At 40.0% G+C, this 19,763-nt stretch overlaps 2 protein-coding genes across 2 annotated transcripts; both read right to left on the bottom strand.

Annotated features, from left to right (window-relative positions):
• Positions 1-14,925: 14,925 nt before the first annotated feature.
• Positions 14,926-15,608, bottom strand: LOC109217039. The gene is made up of 2 exons (XM_019381266.1): positions 15,545-15,608; positions 14,926-15,461 (listed from the first exon to the last, which is right to left on the bottom strand). The coding sequence occupies exons 1-2, from the start codon at positions 15,606-15,608 to the stop codon at positions 14,926-14,928; spliced, it is 600 nt and encodes a 199-aa protein (XP_019236811.1).
• Positions 15,609-17,196: 1,588 nt separating this feature from the next.
• LOC109217040 (protein GPR107-like) lies at positions 17,197-18,771 on the bottom strand. Its single transcript, XM_019381267.1, has one exon. The coding sequence runs from the start codon at positions 18,680-18,682 to the stop codon at positions 17,363-17,365; it is 1,320 nt and encodes a 439-aa protein (XP_019236812.1). The 5' UTR covers positions 18,683-18,771; the 3' UTR covers positions 17,197-17,362.
• Between the last annotated feature and the right edge of the window lie 992 nt (positions 18,772-19,763).

Consider the following 19,763-nt stretch of genomic DNA (forward strand, 5'->3'; position numbering starts at 1 on the left):
CCAAGGTTAGAAGCTTAAGTTGAAGAGTTGACCGAACTTATGTGTAAACGACTCTGGAATGGAGTTTTGTTGGTTCTGATAGCTCCGTAGGATAATTTTGGATTTATGAGTGTGTCCGGCTATTGATTTGGAGGTCTGTAGGTGATTTTGGCTTGAAACGACGAAAGCTGGAAAATTAGAAGTTTGGAAAGTTGAGAAGTTCGACCGAGAGTTGACTTTGTGGTTACCGGGGTTGGATTTAGGTTTTGGAAGTTAGAATAGGTCCGTTGTGTCATTTATGACTTGTGTGCAAAATTTGAAGTCAATCGGACTTGATTTGAAAGGTTTCGGCATCGAATGTAGAAGCTACAAATTCATAAGTTCATTAGGCTTGAATCGATGCACGATTCGCGGTTTTAATGTTGTTTCATGTGATTTGACGCTTCGAGCGGGTTCATATGATTCTTTAGGACTTGTTGGTATGTTTTGTTGAGGTCTCGGGGGCTTCGGTGTGATTCGGATCATGTTAGATGCATTATGAACCTTGGAATGTTTCTGATTTTGCTGGTGCTGGTTTTCTTGTACGTGATCGCGAGAGGAGGATCGCGATTGCGAAGAGTTGTTGTGGAAGCTAGGATTTTTGCTCTATGTGTTTGCGAGCTAGAGTCTGCGATCGCATAGATTGGTCAGGCAGTGAATCGCGAACACGTGGGTCTAGTCGCGTTCACGAAGAGGAAAAGAGGAGACTGGGTTCACATAGATTTGTTATTCGCGATCGCGTGATGATGTATGCGGTCACGTAGGTCTGGGAAGTCAGTGCATCGCGTTCGCGTGGGATTATCGCGTTCGTATAGGGTAAAGTTTTTGCAGCTTAGGATTTTTTCTTCGCGATGGCGATCGCGAAGAAGGTCATCTGGGCAGACTTAAATATTTTAAAAACGAGAGTTAGAGTAAAATTTCACAATTTGATTTTAGGAGCTCGGGTTGAGGCGATTCTTGGAGTGATTTTCAAGGGAGTGATTGGGGTAAGTTATTCTAACTCCGTTTTGGTTAAATTACATGAATATATCATTGTTTTCATCATTTAGTTAGTGTTTTAGGGTGAAAAATTGGGGGGGGGGGGGTAAATTATAGAAACTTCCTAGGCTTTAATTTGAGGATTTGAAGGCCGAGTTATGATCAGATTTGAGTAATTTTGGTATGGTTGGACTCATGGTTGAATGGGTGTTCGAATTTTGTAACTTTTATTGGATTCGGAGATGTGGGCCTGGTTTGTCTTTTGACTTTTGATTAAGAACTTAGCATTTTCATGTGGAATTGATTCCTATAGCTCGTGATGATTGTATTGAATTGTTTGTGTCTAGATTCGAGGCGTTCGGAGGTGATTCACGAGGCAAGGATTTATTGGAGTAAAGATTTGCATGATTTGAGGTAAGAAACACTTCTAAACTTGGTTCTGAGGATACGAATCCCTGAATTACGTGTTATTGGTGTTGAGATGACGCACATTCTAGGTGACGGGTGTGTGGGCATGCACCATAGAAATTGTGATCCGGTTGCTTTCGTGGTACTGTGTAGTCATCAGACCTTGTAGCCATTCATGTGATCTCTATGTGTTAGAGTAATTGAGTTGCAGATTCATGTTAGAAATCGTGTTAGGCTATATGCTAATCTTGTTGAGACCCACTATGGTCATTTCTACTATTGAATAATTTGCTTAGATGGTAATTTTATACTCAGTCACATCCATTATTTGCATATCATATCTCAGTCTTTATTACTATTATCGTTGTATCATATGTCATTGTTTGGGCTAATTAGCATGAGAGTTGTGAGCGTGAGAGACTGAAAAGATTGATGACAGAGTTGGGGCCTGAGAGCCATGTTGTGAGTGAGATTTGTGGATAGGGTTGCACACCGCAACAGACCTTATGGCTATATGTGGATCGGGTTGCGCGCCGCAACAGGCCTTATGGCTATATGTGGATCGGGTTGCATGCCGCAATAGGCCTTTCGGTTATATGTGGATCGGGTTGCACGCCGCAACATGCCTTATGGCTATATGTGAATCGCTCTGCATGCCGTAGCAGGTACCGTACAGTGCTGAGCGACTGAGTGTGATGAGCGAGAATTGAGACAGTCAAATTGAGTACTCTAAGAGTGTGAGAATGTGAGATTTTCATCGTGTTGCAATATATACGGTTTACATATTGGCATATAAATATAGAGATGTCATATTCCTCATATCAATCACACTTGGCATATTTTATCTGTGTTGAGCTTAATTGTTAAACCTAAAATCATGTCTACATTTCCCGTGTTGTGTACGAACAAATAATGAGTTTTCTTGGAGATATTGTTGTCCTATTTTCTGTCATTTTTGCACTGTTAAACTTTGTATTTGTACTGTATTGGTTGAGCTCGTCACTACTTTCAGCCTAAAGGTTATATTTGTTACTTATTGAGTTGGTTGTACTCACACTACACTCTGCACCTCGTTTGCAGATCCATGTATTTTAGGGCATGGTGGTCGCTGACCTCGGAGTTTTTACCCGTTCAGAGATTATCGAGGTAGCTGCTTTGGCATCCACAAACCTTGACTCTCCTCCTCTATCTCAATTTTACTTATACTGTTCTACCTTCTTAGACAATGTTTCAGACTATGTTATTGTTTAGATGCTCATGTACTCAGTGACACCCGAATTTTGGGAAAAGTTGTATTCGTGTCGTAGTTGTTCATATCGGCTGTTTATGAGAGTTATTGCTGTCAAACTTGCTTCATCTTATTTTATTATAAAAATGCCTAGTTTTATTGTGATTGTCGGCTTGCCTAGTTATGTGATAGGCGCCATCACGACGTGTTGAGTATTGGATTGTGACAAGTTGGTATCATAACCTAGGTTACATAGGTCTCACGAGTCATGAGCATGTTTAGTAGAGTCTTGCGGATCGGTACGGAGAATTCTGTACTTATCTTCGAGAGGTTGCCGAACCCTTAGGAAAACTTCACATTCTTATATTCTTATCGTGCGAATTTGTTGATTCCTGGAACTAAACTTCTGTTATTCTTTTCTCTCACAAATGGTGAGGACACATGCTACCGGATAGGGCAAACGACCACCAGTACCACCAGGTAGGGCCACGAGAGGCCGAGGCCGCGGTAAAGGTTGAGGCCGCGGTAGAGGTCGAGGTGCAGCTCGTACAACAACCAGAGCAGCACCTGTAGACTTACTAGTTGCTCCAGCTCATGAGCAGGTTCCAGATGTGGTTGAGCCGGTTGGACCAGTTCAAGCACCAGTTGTACCGATCGTGATTCCAGGCCTTCAGGAGGCTCTGTCCCAAATATTGACTGTTTGCACTAGCCTTGCTCAGGCAGTTTCAGTTCCGACCATGCCAGCCACTTCTCAGGCCGGGGGAGGTGCTCAGACTCCCGCCTCCCGTACTCCAGAGCAGGTGGTGCAGGGACTTCAGACACCGAGGGTACTACCTGCCCAGCCGATTGCAATTGATCAGGACCAGATGGGTCCCATTATGAGTGATGAGGAACAAAAGAGACTAGAGAGGTTTGGGAGGCTCAAGCCTCCATCATTCAGTGGGGCTGAGTCAGAGGATGCTCGTGATTTCCTGGATAAGTGCCAGCAGATTCTTTGCACGGCGAGTATTCTGGAGACTAGTGGGATCTCATTTACTACTTTTCAACTGACGGGGGAAGCCTTCAGATGGTGGGAGGCCTATGAGCGGAGCAGGCTAGCCGATGTTGCACCACTTTAATGGCACGAGTTCTCCGTTCTTTTCTTGGAGAAGTTTGTGCCACCGACTTGCAGGGAGGAGTTGCGTAGGTAGTTCGAGCAGCTACGCCAGGATGGCATGTCTATGACCCACTATGAGATGAGATTTTCAGAGTTGGCTCGTCATGTGTTCTGGTTGGTTCCAACTGAGAGGGAGAGGATTAGGAGGTTCATTGATAGCCTCAACTATCAATTGCATTTTGTTATGACTTAGGAGAATGCATCAGGTTCTAGGTTCGACGGGGTGGTGGATATTGCTCGGCGGCCAGAGTTCATCCGTAGTCAGGAGCATGAGGAGAGGGAGGCCAAGAGGCCTCGTGGTTCGGGTGGTTTCAGCGATGTTCCTTCTTGGGGGCAGTCTTACCATAGCAGGGGTCGTCCTTATAAGCCCGCTCAGATGGCTCGTCCAGTTCATCGTGGTGCATCATCTAGCCATGGTTCATATAATGCACGTCTGGGTCAGTCATCTCTCAGTGCTCTCCTAGCTCAAAGTTCATCCCGTGCTCCATCAGTTCAAGGTTCATTTGTGTCGGGATTTTTTAGTCGTTATTCTGGTTCTTGGTGTCCGATTCAGTCCCCACCACCATTGACGGACCGGTGTTTCTACGAGTGTGGGGAGCTTGGACATATCAGGAGGCAGTGTCCCCATCTCTTGGGAGGTCCAATTCAGTAGAGGGGTCAAGCTATGACTTTTGCACCAGTTACTTCACCACCCGCACAACTAGCTTGGGGTGGTGCTCAGGCAGCTAGAGGTCGCCCTAGAGGGGGAGGCCGATCAAGTGGCGGTCAGGCTCGATTCTATGCTATTCCTTCCAGGATAGAGGTTGTTGCTTCAGACACAGTGATCACATGTATTGTCTCAGTATGTCACGGGGATGCTTTTATATTATTTGACCCTGGTTCCACTTACTCGTATGTATCATCATAGTTTGCTCGTTATTTGGATTTTCCCCTTAAGTCCTTAGTCTCACTTGTTCATGTATCTACGCCGATGGGCGATACTATTGTTATGGACCATGTGTATCGATCGTGTGTGGTGACCATTGGAGGATTGGAGACTAGGGTTGATCTCTTATTACTTAGCATGGTTGATCTCGATGTGATTTTGGGTATGACTGGTTGTCTCCGTGTCATGTTATCCTGGATTGTCACGATATGACAGTGACATTGGCGATGCGGGGGTTGCCAAGGATCGAGTGGAGAGGTTCTCTAGATTATGTTCCCAGCAGGGTGATTTCATATTTGAAGGCCTAGCGGATGGTTGGAAAGGGGTATCTGTCATATTTGGCCTTTGTGAGGGATATTGTTGCCGATACTCCTACTATTGATTCTGTTCCGGTAGTGCGAGACTTTCTGAATGTGTTTCCTGCAAACCTGTCGGTCATGCCACCCGATAGGGATATTGATTTTGGTATTGACTTGGTGCCGGGCACTCAGCCCATTTTTATTCCTCCATATCGTTTGGCACCAACTGAGTTAAAGGAATTGAAAGAGCAATTTCAGGAGCTTCTTGATAAGGGGTTTATTAGTCCTAGTGTATCGCCTTGGGGTGCACCGGTTCTGTTCGTGAAGAAGAAGGATGGTACTATACGGATGAGCATCGATTATAGGTAGTTGGACAAAGTTACAATCAAGAACAAGTATCCCTTGCCGCGCATTGATTATTTATTTGACCAGCTTCAGGGAGCGAGGGTGTTCTCTAAGATTGATTTGAGGTCTGGGTATCACTAGTTGAAGATTCGGAACTCAGATATTCTGAAGACGACATTCAGGACCTGTTATGGTCACTGTGAGTTCCTTGTGATGTCTTTTGGGCTGACCAACTCCCCAGCAACATTCATGTATCTGATGAATAGTGTATTTTAGGCATATCTTGATTTGTTTGTCATAGTATTCATTGATGATATCCTGGGCTACTCACGTAGCCAGGAGGAGAATGCACATCATTTGAGGATTGTACTTCAAAGGTTGAGGGAGGAGAAGCTTTATGCCAGGTTCTCCAATTGTGAGTTTTGTCTCAGTTCGATGGCGTTCTTGGGGCACGTGGTGTCCAGTAAGGGGATTAAGATGGATCCAAGGAAGATAGAGGCGGTTCAGAGTTGGCCCAGACCGTCTTCAGCTACTGAGATTCGGAGTTTTCTCGGCTTGGCCCGATATTATCGTCGCTTTATGGGGGGTTTCTCGTCCATTGCAGCGACTTTGACCAAATTGACCCAGAAGGGTACTCCATTCAGGTGGTCGGATGAGTGTGAGGAGAGATTTCAGAAGCTCAAGACTACCTTCACCATAGCTCTAGTGCTAGTTTTGCCTTCAGCATCAGGCTCTTATACAGTGTATTGTGATGCTTCTCGGATCTATATTTGGGTGTGTCTTGATGCATGAGGGAAGAGTGATTGTTTATACTTCGTTAGTTGAAGCCTCATGAGAAGAACTACCCTGTTCATGATTTGGAATTTGCAGCCATCATTCATGCATTGAAGATTTGGAGGCACTATCTTTACGGTGTGTCTTGTGAAGTATTTATGGATCATCGGAGTCTCCAAGACTTTTTCAAACAAAAGGATCTAAATTTGAGGCAGCAGAGATGGTTGGAGCTGCTAAAGGACTATGATATCACCATTCTATATCATCCCGGGAAGGCCAATGTGGTGGCCGATGCCTTGAGTAGAAAGGCGATGAGTATGGGCTGCCTTGAATTTATTTCGCTAGGTAAGAGACTGCTTGCATAAGATATTCAGGACTTGGCCAATCAGTTCGTGAGATTAGATGTTTCGAAGCCCAATCGGGTTCTAGCTCGTGTGGTTTCTCGGTCTTCCTTATATGTTCGCATCAGAGAGCGTCAGTATAATGATCCTCATTTGTTTGTCCTTAAGGACACGGTTCAGCACGGTGATGCCAAGAAGGTTACTATTGGGGATGATGGGGTGTTGAGGATGCATGGTCGGATTTGTGTGCCCAATGTAGATGGTCTACATGAGTTTATTCTTGAGGAGGCCCATAGTTCGAGGCATTCCATTCATCCGGGTGCCGCAAAGATGTATCAGGACTTGAGGCAACACTATTGGTGGAGAAGGATGAAGAAGGATATAGTGGGGTTTGTAGCTCGGTGCCTAAATTGTCAGCAGGTGAAGTACGAGCATCAGAGACCAGGCGGATTGCTTTAGAGGTTTGAGATTCCGGAGTGGAAATGAGAGCGTATCACCATGGATTTTGTAGTTGGGCTCCCAAAGACTTCGAGGAAGTTTGATGCTATTTGGGTGATTGTGGATCGGTTGACCAAGTCCGTGCATTTCATTCTTGTTGGGACTACTTATTCTTCATAGAGGTTGGCTGAGATCTATATCCGCGAGATTGTTCGCCTTCACGGTGTGCCGGTATCCATCATTGCAGATCGGGGCGCGCAGTTTACATTGCAGTTTTGGAGAGCAGTGTAGCAAGAGTTAGGCACATGGGTTGAGTTGAGTACAAAATTCCACCCTCAGATGGACGGACAGTCCGAGCGCACTATTCAGATATTGGAGGATGTGTTACGTGCTTGTATTATGGATTTCGGGGGTTCTTGGAAACAGTTTCTACCGCTTGCAAAGTTTGCCTACAACAATAGCTACCAATCAAGCATTCAGATGGCTCCGTATGAGTCTTTGTTTTGGATACGGTGCCAGTCTCCGGTGGGATGGTTTGAGCCGGGTGAGGCTAGGCTATTGGGTACTGACTTGGTTCAGGATGCATTGGACAAGGTTAAGTTGATTCAGAATCGGCTTCGCACAGCGTAGTCTAGACGGAAGAGCTACGCCGATCGGAAGGTTCGTGATGTTGCTTACATGGTGGGAGAGAAGGTACTGCTTAGAGTTTCACCCATAAAGGGTGTTATACGGTTCGGGAAGAGGGGCAAGTTGAGCCCTCGATTCATTGGCCTGTTTGAGGTGCTTGAGAGGATTGGAGAAGTGACTTATAGGCTTGCATTGCCACCTAGTCTATCGAGTGTTCATCCAGTTTTTCATGTTTTTATGCTCCGAAAGTATGTCGGCGATCCGTCTCATGTTCTAGACTTCAGCGCGGTTCAGTTAGATGGTGATTTGACTTATGATATGGAGCCGGTATCCATTTTGGATCAACGGGTTCAAAAGTTGCGGTCAAAGGATATAGCTTTAGTGAAGGTGCAAAGGAGAGGCCAGCCAGTCGAGGAGGCTACTTGGGAGACCTAGCGGGAGATGCAGAGTAGATATCCACACCTATTCGAGGACGAACGTTTATTTAAGAGGGGGAGGATGTAACGACCTGGCCGGTCATTTGAGTGTTGCAACCTCGCTCCCCTATTTAATGCTTATTTTATGCTAAATTGTTGATATGTGACTTGCCGGGATAGTTGGTTTGGTTCCGAGGATGTTTCGGAATGAATTGGCACACTTAGTCCCAAGGTTAGAAGCTTAAGTTAAAAAGTTGATCGGATGTTGACTTATGTGTAAACGACTCCGGAATGAAGTCTTGATAGTTCCGATAGCTCCGTAGGGTTATTTTGGACTTGTGAGGTGTCCGGCTATTGATTTTGAGGCCTGTAGGTGATTTTGGCTTGAAACGGCAAAAGTTGGAAAATTAGAAGTTTGGAAAGTTGGAAAGTTTGACCGAGAGTTGAATTTATGGTTACCGGACTCGGATTTTCGTTCCAGAAGTTGGAATAGGTCCGTTGTGTCATTTATGACTTGTGTGCAAAATTTGAGGCCAATCGGACTCAATTTAATAGGTTTCGGCATTGAATGTAGAAGTTAGAAATTCATAAGTTCATTAGGCTTGAATCGATGTGTTATTCGTGGTTTTAGTGTTGTTTGATGTGATTTGACGCTTCGAGCGAGTTTGTATGATGTTTTAGGACTTGTTGGTATGTTTGCTTGAGGTCTCGGGGGCTTCGGGTGTGATTCAGATCATGTTCGGCACATTTTGAACCTTAGAAGGTTTCTTATTTTACTAGTGCTGGTTTTCTTGTATGCGATCACGAGAGGAGGATCGCGATCCGAAGAGTTGTGGCGACAGATGGGATTTTTGCTCTATGAATTCGCGAGCTAGAGTTTGCGATCGCGAGAGGAGGATCGCGATCCGAAGAGTTGTGGTGGCAGATGGGATTTTGCTCTATGAATTCGCGAGCTAGAGTTTGCGATCGCGTAGGTTGGTCAGGCAGTGAATCACGAGCGCGTGGGTCTAGCCGCGTTCGCGAAAAGGAAAAGAAGAGACTGGGTTCGTGCGGATTTGTTATTCGGGATTGCGTGATGATGTTTGTGGTCGTGTAGGTCTGGGAAGTCAGTGCATCGCGTTCGCGTAGGGTAAAGTTTTGGCAGCTTAGGATTTGTTCTTCGTGATCGCAGAGCGTTTCCCGCGATCGTGAAGAAGGTCATCTAGGCAGACTTAAATATTTCAAACACGAGGGTTAGAGTAAAATTTCACAATTTAATTTTGGGAGCTCGGATTGAGGTGATTCTTGGGGAGATTTTCAAGGGAGTGATTGGGGTAAGGGATTCTAACTCAGTTTTGGTTAAATTACATGAATATATCATTGTTTTCATCATTTAATTAGTGTTTTGGGGCAAAAAATTATGGAAAAATTGTATAAACTTCCTAGGCTTTAGTTTGAGGATTTGAATGTCGAGTTGTGATTGGATTTGAGTAATTTTGGTATGGTTGGACTCATGGTTGAATGGGTGTTCTTATTTTGTATCTTTTATTGGATTCTGCGATATGGTCCTAGGGTTAACATTTGACTTTTGATTAAGAACTTAGCATTTTCATATGGAATTGATTCCTATAGCTCGTGATGATTGTATCGAATTGTTGTGGCTAGATTCGAGGCGTTCGTAGTCCGATTCGCGAGGCAAGGGCTTCTTGGAGTGGAGATTTGCACTGTTTGTGGTAAGTAACACTTCTAAACTTGGTTTTGAGGGTACAAATCCCTAAATTACGTGTTATGTGATTGATGTTGAGGTGACGCAAATGCTAGTGACGGGCGTGTGGGCGTGCACCATAGAAATTGTGATCTAGTTGATTTCGTGGTACTGTGTAGTCATCAGACCTTGTAGCCATTCATGTCATCTCTATGTGTTAGAGTAATTGAGCTGTAAATTTATCTTAGAAATCGTGTTAGGCTATATGCGAATCCTGTTGAGACCCACTGTGGTCATTTCTACTATTGAATCATTTGCTTAGATGGCAATTTTATACTCAGTCACATCCATTAGTTGCATATCATATCTCAGTCTCTGTTACTATTATTGTTGTGTCATGCTCATTGTTTGGGCTAATTGGCATGAGTTGTGAGGCCGAGAGACTTGAGAGATTGATGACTGAGTTGTGGCCTGAGAGCCGTGTTGTGAGTGAGATTGTGGATCGGGTTGCACACCGCAACAGGCCTTATGGCTATATGTGGATCGGATTGCTGGCCGGAACAGGCCTTATGGCTATATGTGGATCAGGTTGCATGCCGCAACAGGTCTTACGGCTATATGTGGATCGAGTTGCACGCTGCAATAGGCCTTATGGCTATTTGTGGTTTGGGCTGCACGCCGCAGCAGTTACCATACCATGCTAAGTGACTGAGTGTGACGAACGAAAACTGAGACAGTCAGATTGAGTACTCTAAGAGTGTGATAAAGATGTCATATTCCTCATATCAGTCACACTTGGCATATCTTATCTGTGTTGAGCTTAACAGTTAAATTTGAGATCATGTCTACATTTCCTGTACTGTGTACGAACATATAATGAGTTTTTTTGGAGATATTGTTGTCCTATTTCCTGTCATTTCTGCATTGTTAAACTCTGTATTTGTACTGTATTGGTTGAGCTCGTCACTACTTTTAGCCCGAAGGTTAGTTTTGTTACTTATTGAGTTGGTTGTACTCACACTACACTCTGCACCTCGAGTGCAAATGTAGGTATTTCCGGGCACGATAGTCGTTGATCTTGGAGTTTTTACCCATTTAGAGATTATTGAGGTAGCTGCTTTGGCATCCGCAGACCTTGACTCTCCTCCTCTATCTCTCAGTTTTATTTATATTGTTCTACCTTCTTAGACAATGTTTCAGACTATGTTATTGTTTAGATGCTCATGTACTCAATGACACCCGGATTTTGCGAAAAGTTGTCTTCGAGTCGTAGTTGTTCATTTCGGTTGTTTATGAGAGTTATTGTTGTTAAACTTGCTTCACTTATTTTATTATAAAATGCCTAGTTTTATTGTGATTGTCGGCTTGCCTAGTTCTGTGATAGGCGCCATCATAACGTGTTGAGTATTGGGTCGTGACAGTAGCAGGCATCACACCATGTTATGGTATGAATTCTTTCTACGACCACATGTGCTAGAATTTCCATCAACGTGGATCAAACATGTGTGCTAGGCATATTATCTTTCTTATCAAGGTGAACAGAGCCACACCTCTTAGAAGAAATAATCCTCCAAGTGATATAATAATCATATCACCTCAGGAGCCTCCGAATTAAATGGCACTAAAATCATATTACCTTAGGAGGTTTTCCTTGTGCCTTACCCGGGATAATCAAGGCAACAAGTAGCAAAACTCAAAGATATCATGAGTTTATACAATATCTAGTTGGAAATAAAAAATAAATAAATTATCATGTTAGTCAATAAGCATAACAAATATAAAATAACACAAGCTTGCATAAAATTAGAATTTATTAAAAACTATATTTCATTCACCAATTGCAAAATAACTCCCACTGACTAAAGCACATCAAAAGACTCTAAAATACTCATGTTTTTAGCATGTTCATTTAACACTACAAGCCTAAGACCTTTAGTCAAAGGATCACATGCTAATATGCTCAATAGATATATCACATTCTTTTACCATGTATCTAACTTTAAGAAACTTAAGGCTAACATGCTTAGAGCCTCTTGTTCTCTTATTATTCTTAGAGAAGAACACAACTGCATTGTTGTCACAGAAACTAGTCACCGGCTTAGATATAAAATCCACAATTTGCAATTTAGTAAGAAAATTCTTCATCGAGACATCATGTGAAGCAGTCTCAAAATAAGCAATAAACTCAGCTTCCATTGTGGATGTAGCAGTGATACTCTGTTTCTCACTTTTCCAAGAAACAACACCTCCAGCCAACATAAAAATATACCTAGAAGTTGATTTAGTGTCTTGACAACCTGCAAAATCAGAATCTGAATATACTAGCAGGTCCAGATCATCAACTTTTTTGTACACAAGTATGAAGTCTTTGGTGTGTTATAGATATCTCATCACTTTCTTTGCATCTACCCAATGTGCCCACCCAGGATTAGAAGAAAATCTTCCCAACCTGTTAACAGCAAATGCAATATCAGGCCTTGTACAAACTTGTATGTACATCAAACAACCAAAAACACTTGCATATGGCACATCTTTCATGGTTCTCATTTCAAGTTTTTTTTCCGGGCATTGATCTTTACTAAGTTTATCCCCTTTTACAACAGGTGCAACGCCAGGTCTATAGTCTTGCATATTGAAAGTTTTGAGAACACTCTCAATGTATGAACGCTATGATAAACCCAATAAACCACGTGACCTATCACTTTTAATTTCTATCCCGAGAACAAAAGAGGCATCACCAAGATCTTTCATATCAAAAGACCAAGACAAAAATAGCTTGGTCTCATTCATCAAGCCCAAATCGTTTGTGGCAAACAGAATGTCATCAACATAGAGAACCATAATAATAAAATTACCATTAGCTATTTTAAGATAAACACATTCATCAAGATTATTTTCCACAAATCCGATTTTGTAATAATTTCATTGAATTTCATGTACCACTGCCCGGAGGCTTGCTTAAGCCCATATATAGATTTATTAAGCTTGCACACAATATGTTCTTTACTAGCTTCTTTAAAACCCTTCAGGTTGAACCATGTAAACTTCTTCAAGCAGAATCTCATTCAGGAAAGCAGTTTTAACATCCATCTGGTGCAACTTTAGATCAAAATGAGCCACAAGAACCATCACAACTCTAAATGCATCCTTAGATGAAACAAGAGAAAAGGTTTCTTCATAATTAATACCTTCTTTCTGAGTGTAACCTTTAGTAACCAACCTTGCTTTATAACGGTCTATGTTCCTTTGGAGTCTCTTTTGGTTTTAAACACCCATTTGCAACCAATAGGCCTAAAACCTATAGGCAATACAATTAACTCCCACACTCTATTGTGTTCCGTGGAGCGCATTTTATCTTCCATTGCCTCGCGCCATTTATCAACATATTAAGAGGAAATAGCTTGAGCATATGATAAAGCATCAGTCAACTCTCCAGTATCACTAAGATTTTCAGTCACATATACGATAAAATCATCAGAGATTGCAGATCTTCTTTCTCTTTGTGACCTACAGAGTGGTTCATTGTGTTTATTTTGCTCAGGGACCATGGGATCTGTGTCATTTTTCCCTTGATTCTCCCCCACATGAATAGGTTGGTTTACCATCTTTTCATTTACAACAGGTACATGGACAATGACTTTCTTCTCTTTAAACAAAATTTTCTTCCCACATGAACAATCACAATCACAAACATAATGCTCAAGAAATTTTATATTAATAGACTCAACGATTCTAGTGCCACACCCAGGACAGAAAAATGTAAAACATATAGAGTGATCAGGATAGCCTATAAAGAAACAACTGGTAGTCTTAGGATCAGTTTTCTTTTCCGAGGGTGAATAAATATGAACTTCAGCTGGACATCCCCAAATGTGAAAATGGTTCAACGTAGGTTTTCTGGTTGTCCATAGTTCAAAGGGAGTTTTCAGGACAAAATTTGTAGGAACTCTATTCAGGATATAGGTATCTATTTCTAAGGCTTCATCCCAAAGAGACTTAGGCAGGATAGTCCTTGCCATCATACTTCTCACCATTTTCATGAGAGTACGATTTTGTCTCTCAACCACACCATTTTGCTCAGGAGTACCTGGCATGGTTTATTGTGCTATTATCCCACATTCTTATAGAAATAAAGCAAAAGGCCCCATACATTGACCAGACTCGTCATATTTTCCATAGTACTCACCACCAGGCCAGACTTCACTATCTTAATGGACTTCCCAAGCTGTTTTTCAACTTCAGTCTTCTAAATTTTAAACTTATGAAGTGCTTCAGACTTCTCTTTTAAAAGGTATATATAACAATATCTTGAAAAGTCATCAACAAAAGTAATGAAATACTTATGACTGGTCAAAGTAGATACATAAGGCCCACTAATATCAGTATGAATAATTTCTAAGAGTTTAGAGCTCCTGGTGGAACCCTTTCTCTTAATCTTGGTCATTTTATCCTTAACACAATCCACACAAGTTTTAAAATCTTTTGGATCAAGAATAGGTAAAATATTTTCCTTTACCCATCGTTTAATTCTTTTTTTGGAAATATGACCAAGATGTCTATGCCATAATAGGTAAGACGTTTTACTCATCAGACCTTTTTTTGTGGGCAATATTTTCAATATGCATTGCAGAAAAAATTCCATTCAACACATTCAATTGATATAGACCATCACTTAAAAATGCATCAGCAACAACATGTGAATCATAAGAAATTTTGATAATACCATTATTTTGTTGAAATTAATAACCAGTTTTGTCCAAAAGGGAAATCGAAACTAATTTCATCATAGACAGTACAAAAACAGTATTTTCTAAATGAATACTAGAATTATTTTTAAAAGGTAAAATAGATGTCCCTATAAACTCTACTTTTGCTTTGAGCCCATTGCCCACAACAACACTGGCTTCATCCTCTTTTGGCTTCCGTCTGCTTACCAGATCCTGCAAGTCATTGGTTACATGAACAGTTGCACCACTATCCAACCATCAGGAATTTAAAGGAACATGAACAAGACTAGTTTTAAAGCAGAAAAAAGCCAAAAGATTACCTGGTTTCTTTTTCAAAGGACAACTAGCTTTCTTATGACCTACTTGTTTACAATTCCAACACTTGATTTCTTTTTTAATTACAGCTTGAGGGCCAAGAGGATTATGAGACCGACCTTGGTTGGCACCAGGCTTATTAGTATGACCACTATTACCACCTGGATGATGAGACTAACCATGCTTCTTTCTATGGAATTTGGGTCTACCTTTTGTTTTATAAGAAGGATGATCATCTGATCTAGATTAACTAACAAGGTTCACTAAAACCTCAACTTTCTTCTTTTGGATCCTTTCTTCCTCTACCACACAAACAGTAATAAGCTCATCGGTAATGGTTACACCTAAATTATTGAGTTTGGTAGCAATGTTAATAAATTTTATAATATTATCACGGACGCTACCTAAAAGGTCATACTTTATGAAAGACAAGGAATCAATCAGGCTACATATCTCCGCTTTATCAAATTCTAGGAATTTCTGTCCAATGGCACTCAAAAAATCTTTTGCATTTCCATTATCCTTAATTGCACATTTTATGTGAGCAGGAATGGATCTCTTCATTATCATAAGGCTCAATTTGTTAGCCTTCATCCATTTCTCATACTTAGCATTTTCATTAGTAGTGCTAGTAGTTACAGGTTCAGCAGGTTTCTGTTCAGTCAATGCAAAGTCCACCTCCATCAGACCTAACACTATTTCAATATCTTGTTTCCACTTCTTGTAGTTGCTACTAGTCAGGGTTTCAATGGAATTCAACTGAGTAATCTTGTTGTTAACAGCTGTATTAGTAAATAACGTAAAAGTTAGAGAAAATCATGGGTATAAACACATAAATCAAAAGAGTCAAAGACATCTATTGCACCCTTCCTTTGGGTGGAAGATGCATCTGTCTCCCCGTTAAGGACCAAGGAGTCCAAGGCATTCATTATAATTTATATCCTCACCTTTAGGTAAGAGATACAAAACCCCCTCCCAATATCATCCAAGAGTACAAAACTTACATTGCATATTTCCTTTAGGTAAGAGTCACAAAACCTTTTCTATAACAAACTATCCTCTTTTATACACGTATAAATTAAAGATATTATGTTCTTCCTTTAAGTGGAAAATACAATATCTACTCTCATTAATTAACTTAGCGTCACTACTATCAAAAGGAAAACCTCAACAATAGTGTACACTTATAAAGGACAATTTAGACATAGTGCATTAAGAATAGTTCAATGACTCAAACAAAGAGACCACTTTGGTGGAAACTTTCTATTAATCATAACTCTCAATCCATGTATTAAATGATCTCACGTGTATATAATATTAAGAACTTTTTAGTAACTCCAAATAATAGACCACTTTGATAACACTATTTATTAATCACAGTTTCTTAGTTATACTTGTTAGTGCATGTGATAAATAGCACCCATATAATTTAAACCTTTCAATTTATTTCTTATATTAATTTTGAATCCATTCTCTGACTATAAGCAACATCATCAAATAGAATCCTTGATACAACAATTATGTTCGGCACGAAATAGAACAGGTCTTTATAAGAAAACTTGATCACAAATAATATACTATCAAACTGACAAACCGTTGCAGCGGTCCATGTCATCTTAACTACAAATCTCAACTTCTCATAAAAAGAAATTCATAATAAAGCTCATATTACCCAATTTCTAAAGATATTAAAAGAAAACCAAATAAGAGAATCTTTCTATTCCAAAATTACGCAACAATCAGAACAAAAGTTTTAATAACGAAAGATCTTTGACCACTGTTTCCACCATTCCATCGGCAAGTATCAAATCTTATATCCGTTTTCTTTTGGTTGATAAATTGTTACTTAAAATATGGGTTAAAACCCATTCCGTAGAAACAATATACACGATTGCAACCGTCGACCAGAAGTCTGTCGAAAATAGCCGCACAGTGAAACGATTTTCATTGTATTGTATCGCTATCCGAAAAATTGATAGAAGAATATAACGTATTCTAGAACTCAAGATTAATTCTTTGATCTTAATCCCTAACTATGGCGGCTTTGATACCAACTGTTAGATTATTAATTTGCAGCCATAGCAGAGATTAAGACACAATCATACAGATATAAAATCATAATCTTGAGTTAGAGTCTAAGGAAATGTACCGTTAAACTTCATGGATTCAGCAGCGACAGCAAACGACGATTAAGCCTGAGACCAACTTCCACGATCCACTAGCTACGAACGCGCTCTCACAGTCTGGAGAACTTGACTGATGGGATGTCTACCTGACTGATGGGATTCTACCGTGACTACGTATTCAAGAGTCAGAATACCCTTGGATTTTCTGATAGAAAGGGTGTTGGCCTGTATTTATAAAGAGTGTCTACCCATCACAGACCAATTGTTATAGGGCCTCATTTATCCACACACACAATATTTAATATTAGGCATTTTATTTATCCATCACTTGGGCTACATCACTATCTTTCGGGCTATAACCAATTAACGTAAGTCCAAATTCCAACACAAATGTAAAACAAGCCGAATATTTAACCAAATGGAAAAAGGATTCATTAAAGAATAAGAAGACAATCGATACTTTTTTTTTTTTTTTGTACTCTTATCAACTTTTTATTCAATACTCTACACATATGGTTTTCAATAAAATGCTGGATGGAATAATTTGTATCAGAATCTTAAGCATCATCATCTTCCTCCTCTTCTTCTTCTTCCTCGCCGTCGTCATCTTTGTCAATAGCCAAATATGGATTTTTCTCAATAGGTTGAAAATTGTAGAATATAAACAAATAAAACATCAAGCTTGCACCTTCTGCAGCAACAATTGTAACCCATTCATGTATGTAATTCACTACACTTTGAATCATAGCAATCCCAAACCTAGTAAAATACAAGTACACAATCAAGACAACATAAAAGTGCCTAAAAAGTGTCAACTTCCTCAGAATTTCAGCTGCTTTTCCATCATTCTTAGATGCCTCTCTAAGGCTTTTAATTGACCATAAAATTGGAACAAGTACAATACAACAACACATTACATCTATTAACAAGAACACCTCATTCCATACTAACCAATGTTTCTCAACAGGTCCACTTTCACTTATCACGATCGATGCAATATTTTCGATTACTTGTAAGGGGATCACGAACATTAGAACCTTTTTTTCGCGGTCATGTAGGAAAGGTTTCAAGAAAGACCAACCAGTTCCAATAAGGACAATAACAGTAAAGAGTGTTACGCCTTTCAAAAATCCAAAAATATAAAATGCGACATCCCAACCATGAGGCTTCCCTGTATTTCTAATGTACATTTTATCTTCTGAAGCACAAATCAACTTCAATGCCTTGAAAACCAACAACATAGCCATTATCAAATGAATCTTGTGAACAATTTTCCTCTGTTTAATGCAGATAAATCCCCATATGGCTAAAAATACAAGATATACAATGAAGCAAAGGAAATAGAATTTAGGGAGTGGAGTTTGACCAGCTGGAAGAAAATCTTTTTCCCCATTATTCATATTGTACATTTCAGTATGAACATTCATTGTGACAAGAAATTCTTTTTGGCAATTACCAAAAATCAAGTTATATTCATCAGGCTCGTCGATTGTGGTTGATGTATTGTAGGTTGAATCAGGGCCAAGCTTGTCAAATCTAAAGACAAGATTTACATACTTACTGGATAAAACACACAAGTTATCTGTGTACATGGACTCGTTCAAGAGTCGTGGGAACGATACATCTCTAACGAGACAAAATCCCATAGAAGAAGGATAAAGTTTTGCAGCTGGTTCATTTGATCTCCATGAAACATGGTCTAGAGAAATGGTTACATGCCCATCAGGGGCAAAACCAAATCTTTCAATCAATATTATTTGTCTAGAATCATCAACAATATGTGTATTCTTCATTTCACCTACTGAAAACCTAAAGCTTGATATTATGAACAATGCTTGTAGTAGCTTTAAACATCTAAGATGGTGGAAATTTTCCATGTGATTTTTATATGGATATTGTATAAGTTAGAACAAAATTAGCTTGTTAGGACTAAGATATTGAGTGCATAGTAGAGGGTATTTGCGTATGATCTATTAGATGCACAATTCTTACTCGGACTAATGACATTTGCTACTGTCTTTTAGCAAAATTTTCAGCACTACCACAAATGAAGTTTGTAGAGAATTTCAACTTTAATAGATCCTAATCAATAGGGCCTAATCAATTCGACTAGGTAGTTGGAAGGAATTTTCAAAATAAGAAGTATTACTCCATTTTAACTTAAAAGAGTTAATTTCACTTGACCTCCTTAACCTTTCGACTTCGGAGATATTAATATTTGAGTACAATTGAAATTGGATGGAACCTGAGAAAAATAGAGCTGTCAATATGGGCGAGGCCGGGCTAGGCCAGCCCAGCCCACGTGGGCTTTAGCCATTGACGGGCTGGGCTGGGCTAGCTCACCATTTTGATGGGCCTTATAATGGTCAGCCCAGCCTATGTGAGATGCGGGCCCCCACGGGCCGGCCCATCATTTTTTTTAAATATAATTTGTTATTTTATTTAAGTTCTAACCTAAAAAAGATAAATATTTAAAAGTTAAAAAAATCTTATTGGAAAAATTTCACAAAACTTAATAACTTTTTATATTGTTCCAATATATGATAAACACTAAAAAAGTAAAAGACTAGACTAATATTTCATTCACTAAAAGTCAAAACTCAAAACAAACTATTCAAGAGAACGTCCATGATGCTTACGGGATATCCAACACATCATCTTCATCAAACACATTTGAATCCTCTTGTGAGAAGGTTGTCTTAATATCTTCACTTTCATCTACATCTACAATTCGTATGCAATATTAATTAGTTATATATTAAGTATAATTAAATTTTTAAAACTAATTAACGTCATAAGACTTTGATCTTTTAATATGATGAGTTTAATAAACTTTAATCTTGATATTTTTTGTGTCGTATAATTTTTATATTTTATATATTTCAAATACATATTTTTATTAGGCCCACGGGCCGGCCCGGCCCAGCCTTAGTCAAGCCTCAGGGGCCACGGGCTTAC

This window comes from Nicotiana attenuata, unplaced genomic scaffold (genome assembly GCF_001879085.1).
Source record: "Nicotiana attenuata strain UT unplaced genomic scaffold, NIATTr2, whole genome shotgun sequence".
NCBI classification, from domain to species: domain Eukaryota; kingdom Viridiplantae; phylum Streptophyta; class Magnoliopsida; order Solanales; family Solanaceae; genus Nicotiana; species Nicotiana attenuata.